At 39.7% G+C, this 6,658-nt stretch overlaps 1 protein-coding gene across 1 annotated transcript in view; it reads left to right on the top strand.

The window, feature by feature from the left end:
• The first annotated feature begins 2,039 nt into the window (after positions 1-2,039).
• acadvl (acyl-CoA dehydrogenase very long chain) overlaps positions 2,040-6,658 on the top strand; it is a 37,676-nt gene continuing 33,057 nt past the window's right edge. The window contains exons 1-5 of the mRNA XM_042300043.1: positions 2,040-2,352; positions 2,445-2,514; positions 5,490-5,564; positions 5,796-5,868; positions 5,970-6,034. Coding sequence (XP_042155977.1) covers positions 2,282-2,352; positions 2,445-2,514; positions 5,490-5,564; positions 5,796-5,868; positions 5,970-6,034 — 354 coding nt within the window. The 5' untranslated portion in view covers positions 2,040-2,281. The remainder of the gene's footprint in view (positions 2,353-2,444; positions 2,515-5,489; positions 5,565-5,795; positions 5,869-5,969; positions 6,035-6,658) is intronic.

Here is a 6,658-nt window from a genome sequence, read left to right as displayed (position 1 = left end):
ATTTAAAACAGTATTATAATCTCCCACCATAACAATAGAGTCTTGTATTGCTTGTAGGGTAGATAAATTATTATATGTATTTTCAGAGAATCGTGGACCATCATTATTTGGACCGTACAGATTAATGAGCCAAATCTGTTATAGTCCAACAACATACTTAAAATAATCCATTTACTTGGATCTGTTAGGACAATTTGCACATTAGAAGCAAAATGATTGTTAATGAATATCATCACCCCTTTTGAGTTTCGTTGCCAATGGGATAAGTATATTTCACCCCCCCCCAGTCCTTTTTCCACACAACTTAAGATGTATTTTTTTGTGAACTTGTTCTAATAGCCTTTTGGTAAAGTTCGCCATGTTTGTTGTCAAGGAAGCTAATTTGTTTTTATACACAGGATGTACCGCCCAAACCTACTATCACCCAATCATGTCAATACAGAGCTATACGGAGCTATGTGGAGCCCTCCACATTGTTACAAAATCTGGGAGGCTCATGGCATCACCGTACTGAGCTCGATTTGGCCTTCGCAAGCCTCGGAGGCTCTGCAATTGTGTCACACCCTCCACACAGAGCCTCTGGACCACATGTTCGGATCAAGCATAAATAGACTGTAATCCTGCTGTAGAATTCATTCCAGCCAGCAAGAAGGTCAAAAGAATTAGTGATTAAAATGAACCAGTCACTCAAAAAAAAGAATAATGACTATTGAGTCAGTAAAATGAGTGGTTCAAAAAGAACGAATCGTTCGCGAACTGCACATCACACATCACTACTTGGGCAGATACGTGTTGGACTTTAGCTATACGTGCTAAAGTCCAACTTCAAAACAAATGAGAAAAAAAAATGTAACAATATGCAGATCAAAAACATGAAAACAACCCATTTATCATGTTCTGTGTTGTCAGGAAGCCACGACTTTTAATTGGCTAAAAAAAGGTAGAGTATGGCTTGAACCAGAACCGATAATTAAAACACAATATTTTAATAATCAAATTATTGATTATTCAAATGATTGGTTATTCAATTTCTCGTTATGTAATGTTTCCTTAGACAATAATAAAAAAAATTAAAAAACATTTATATTGTTTTATTTCAGATTCAAATAAAATAAAAGAGGCAGGACCCTTTACTCGAGTTGTAACTTGTCATGTAATAGGAAATATTAATTCGATAAAAACTACAACTATGTTTCATTCACATTGCCACGCTTCATAAATACTGCACCCTCATCTTCAAAACTCCTAGTTATACAACCATGTACCTTAGAAATTCGCTGGAAAGAAACTTGACAATTATTTATTGTTTTGGTGAATAGCCATGACTGGTTCAGTTTATCTGTCCTGTGGTAAAACAATTATTATATTGCTGCTTACACCTTGATTACACCAACAGAATATTGGTACATCAGAAGTATTGAATGCGGCATTAGCCTTGCAGAAATTCTAGCAGAAGGTGAATGATGAATTTTTGTTCCACACATATTCAGATGATGATACGTTCTATTTTGCGCAAAAGTACTATCGTTGGGATCAAGGCGTGACAGAAATTGTAGCAGAAGGTGAATGTTGAACTTTTGTTGCACACATATTCAGATGATGCTGTGTACCATTTTGCGCGAAACACTGTCGGCGTGATCAAGGCGTTAATCTGGATGCAAATTCAGTTTTGAGTTCCACAGGAGTCATTTGCGTACCTAGACGTTTCTGACTGGTCTTGGAACTATGACAACTGGATGGGATATGTAGTGATTTTGCCAACACAGCCTATGCCCCTTAACCTTTTTTAAACTATCGCATTTGTTGATTTAAATCGGAATGTATTAGTATAATGAGTAATCCAGGAATGGAACAAGCTAATTGGCTCGAGAAAAGTAGATCAAATAGAGACTCTACAGAGCTACAATGAATTGCTAAATTACCTCTGGACCGGAAGAGTCTACGTAGCTCCTCCTCCACCTCGTCACTCTATGCAGCCTACACTTCCGTATTTCCGCTGTGTCCTGTGCATAGATTCCAAGAAGCTAGACAAGTCTTCCGTATACGCTGTCTAGACCCGGTCAGACAGGCAGCTGGTGTGTCTAGAATACTCTTTCTATGCTCTGGCCATTTTCTTCAGTGTAATTTTTTCTAGGTTACACAACGGCAGCAGCCTACTTGAATAAGTCACAGATTTTGACTCAGAAGGACAAATTCGTCCATTTGGAGCGCTGATTCGGGACACAAGATCAAACAGTTCTCTTTAACCAAATTCTATAGATAGTTAAGGCGGTCGTTCAATATGCTTTTGGGCAAAGTGAGTTTGACTCCTGCTTTGTGCACAGCACTTCGTATCTCCCCTGCCTTTTCCGGGTAAGTAAATACATTCTCATTGACAAAACCGCTTTAAAACGATTTATTTATATACATTAAATAATTTTCAATTCGTATTTGTATTCGTGTAGGATTCAGAAGCAGATCGGAGCAGCAGCCACGCAGAATGCCCGCCTCTATGCTTCTTCGCAGGCCGCGGAGGTAGGCAGTGCGCTGTCATAAAACACAACACTCACAGCCATGCACTGGTTTTCCTGCTAAAATTGGAAACATTGTATCAATGATCAAACATTGTAACAGTGATTATTCTAAACAGGGGCGTTTATGTTGCCATCTTGACAGCTCATGGGTTATGTGTTCAGGTGTTGAAACAAACCATGCTGCGTCATAATGTTGTATCAATAAAATGTTATCCAAATGAGATAAGCGTAACTGATAAAAGGATGACATTGCTTCCAGTGGAGGTAACCTATATGGACCTACCATATCCATCAGGATATGTAGTAGCATCGAGAAGTGGGGGAAAGTTCACCGTGGACTCACGTGACTCCAATCTAGGTTATAGGTGGCGCTGAGTTCTATTTCCATTCAATGATAGACAGGGGACAGCAGGACACAGCCAGGTCACACAGTACATGTGTCTGACCAATGACCATGTCAATAGAGTACCACAGTATGAGTCATAATAACCATAAAACCTAGTGGTCAAACAGGGAAATGGTTCCAATTGTTTTTCCACCATACATTTTTCCCATAGGGGATTGTAGAAACACTTAAAATAAGGGCTGTTGGGTGTAGGCTTACCCTGGCGTGACGTTTTGATAACCATGTAAATCTCTCTCAGACAAGGTGACTTATCAATATATGTGCCTGTATTCACCTCCCAAAAATGAAATGCTAATTAGCTGCTAATGTGGCTATCATAAAGGATATTTTCTCCAAACAATTTGAGGGAGTGCACACATGTGGCTATTCTGTGTTGAGTGTTAACAAAGAAACAGGTACTCCAATATGCTTCATTTATAGTTATGTAACTTTAGTTGTCATACATATGCTGGGCTATATGCTTTTGATTTTTAATGCATTGTAAGGCTGCATGATGAGAGTAATGAGGATTTGAAAAAAGTCACATCAAAGGCATGAGCTCTACTTTTTTTTTTGCGCAGGCTGTATACACTTCATCAGTCTCTCATTCACAATTTGACAAGCACTTGATAATGCCTCAAATTTCCCAGCTGCATCATCTATATGTGTGGCCGTAATGCGCCCTAAAAAAAGTCCAGACCTTTTGCGGTTAGTGGCCGTTGTGCCCTTTGGATGAAAAAATAATTATAATTCCCTTCTCCTGGCTGCGTGCCAAAGCACCTGTCATTCACATGGTTCTCTGTCACACGATTGGGTTTTTCTCACATGCTAGTGAGCATATCGGGGACGCAACTGCACATGTCCTTATCCCATTCCAAGGTGCATATTGGAAGAACTGTCTGCATTTACTTTTCGTCAGCCAACAAGATGAGTAGGCCTAACGAACAGCTCTAGCCTATGTCAATCTACTATCCCCATAGTACAAAGGTCAACTATTCTATTCTGTGCGAGAAATAAATATTCCAAACATAGTCTGGGACAGTTGTTGGGATGCGATAGATCCCAAATGAATACAAATTCTAGCATCAAAAAACATATTTTACGCAATGTGGCTGACACAACATCAGAACGTTTAGCTTAAAATGTTGACCAGCTATTAGGCTATTTCTACACATTATAAGCACAGCAATGTGCACACCGCGATAGGCTTGAAATGTGAATGTCCCATTAGCTTGAAAACACCATTATCAAAAGTGACCCAAATGCGATTATGCATGTAATGCTTTTATTATAAAGGTGCATTCTTATGGTGAAAATGATCTTCCCCTAACTTGAATCTCATGCTCTGTGTAGGAATGCCAGTTAGACTCTACACCCATTGTAAAGCGGATTAATGTGCTTAATTTTAAGAAGTTATTCGGCCACTTGAGTTGTGATACAAACCTTATCAAAACGTATAGGACTATGGGCTGGGCTACATGAGGTGTGCGACTATGATTTGTAAAAGTTGCAAAAAAAAAGTAATTGGGCTGTTTTTGCCTTAAGCTGGGCGTCATTCACAAGTGATGGGCTATTGTTGCCATAGATATCCGGCACTTACAAAATATCACTGGTAGACCAGATGGTGGCGCTATAACAAGTGATTGAAAATGCATACATGAAAAGGTCACGCCCCTCACCCCGTTTGATCTAAAGTCATGATATTCTGTACATATGGTGCTTTCACTTCAACTGGGAAAAAAAGAGGTCAAATCATGATGTCAGTGATCTCCAGGTCGGAAAGTCAGAGCTCTAGAAAGAGGCCTAAGTTTCCGACTTGGAATTTTGAGTTGGATGACCGTTCAAAAAAAATCCCAGTTGGAGCTTCTTTTTTTTTCTTCTCCAGCGTTCCCAGTTGTCTTGAATGCGACAATAGGTCCCTCTCCTCACAAGGAACACATTTGCCTCATGGACCCATACGGTCCACCATGATGGATTTTCTGCCATTAACAATTCTGTGAAAAACACTTAAAGCTATGAGTCTTGCTAAGCCACTCGACATCCCAGACACCACTGGCCTGATTTTGACAACTTGGGTGAATGATGTGTCTTGCCATAGATATCTGTAATTTACAAAATTACACTGATAGGCCCAAGGGTGGTACTATAGTAATCAACTGCAACTTATATCAAGCATGTTGTCCCATTTTCAGCTTAAATTGTTGTCACTAATTGACCCAAGACACCCCGGGGCGTGGCATCATTCGTGGGGGACATGTTTAATGTTGCCTTGTTTTTAAATGAACACTCAAATTCTTAAGAGTAATATATTGTTTATCTTTCATATTTAATCCTTGTGTATAGGAGCAGGGTCTCCTACTGTAGCTTTCACAAACCCCTTCGATTGTTGCCCATTTCCCCTGTCTAAAGTACTGTACCACTCCATTCAATTATCCTGATCCTACCTATCAATAATCCATTGGAAATTCACTTCTTTCAGTCCCTATCTCTCTAACATATTGTAACTATAGAACTAGAATGAGATTATATTTCTATGGTTGTAATCTCTTCTCTCTGTATGATTTTGCTTGTTTGTGTTTGTCTCTCTACAGGCAGTACTGGACAAGCAGGCTGTTGGCACCACCACAGCAACCAAGGCAGCCACTGCCAAGAAGGCACAGAGCGTGGTATGTGTTCTTAGATCAGCCTTCCTCCCTATAGAGTACTGCTTCACTGAGGTTGTCCATACTGGATGTGGCTACTGTTTGGGTCTCCATGTTTTAAAGTTCAAGATCAACAATTATGACTGAGCTGCGCTTAGATCCCTCTGAAATGCATTAGGAAGTACAGTATGCATTTCCTGCTTTTTTTTGTGACAGTTGATGATATATCAACATGACCCCATGTATCTCTTGTAGGAGTCCCAGTCTTTCGCCGTCAACATGTTCAAGGGCCAGATCAACCCCTCGCAGGTCTTTCCCTTCCCCTCAGGTGAATGGACTAGTCATGTATTGTTATGCAGCCACTTAGGGATGATGTAACGGAGACATGTTGGAACATCTAACGGTTGTGGTCTTTTTGCTGTTTTCCAGTGATGAACGAGGAGCAGACCCAGTTCCTCCAGGAGTTAGTCCCACCCGTTTCCAAATTCTTTGAAGTGAGTTTCAATTCACCTTTTTTTTTGTTTTTGTGACTAAATGTTTATTTTATTTTACAAAGAGTAAACCACAACACATATTTCCTCTAAGTTATTCAAGCTAAATGTCTTTACTGCCACTAGATTTGTCATAAGGGTCACCTTCATTAGGGAACACTGTAGCAAAAGGTTTCTTATTGGACAAGTTTCAATAGTTTTGATTATCTATTAGATTATTGTCTGTATTGGACCGTATTCCTCCATTTCAATACTACTGAACATGGCCCAGGTTGTAACTGACCTCTGTCTCTCAGGCTGGCTCGTGGGTGCTGTAGAATAAATATATATATATATAATATATATATATATTACTGCTCAAAAAAATAAAGGGAACACTTAAACAACACAATGTAACTCATAGTCAATCACACTTCTGTGAAATCAAACTGTCCACTTAGGAAGCAACACTGATTGACAATAAATTTCACATGCTGTTGTGCAAATGGAATAGACAACAGGTGGAAATTATAGGCAGTTGGCAAGACACCCCCAACAAAGGAGTGGTTCTGCAGGTGGTGACCAGACCACTTCTCAGTTCCTATGCTTCCTGGCTGATGTTTTGGTCACTTTTGAATGCTGGTGGTG

The sequence above is a fragment of the Oncorhynchus tshawytscha genome, linkage group LG17 (genome assembly GCF_018296145.1).
Source record: "Oncorhynchus tshawytscha isolate Ot180627B linkage group LG17, Otsh_v2.0, whole genome shotgun sequence".
In the NCBI taxonomy this organism is placed as follows: domain Eukaryota; kingdom Metazoa; phylum Chordata; class Actinopteri; order Salmoniformes; family Salmonidae; genus Oncorhynchus; species Oncorhynchus tshawytscha.
The sequence above is the reverse complement of the archived record's forward strand: the minus strand, read 5'-3'. Positions and strand labels throughout refer to the sequence as shown.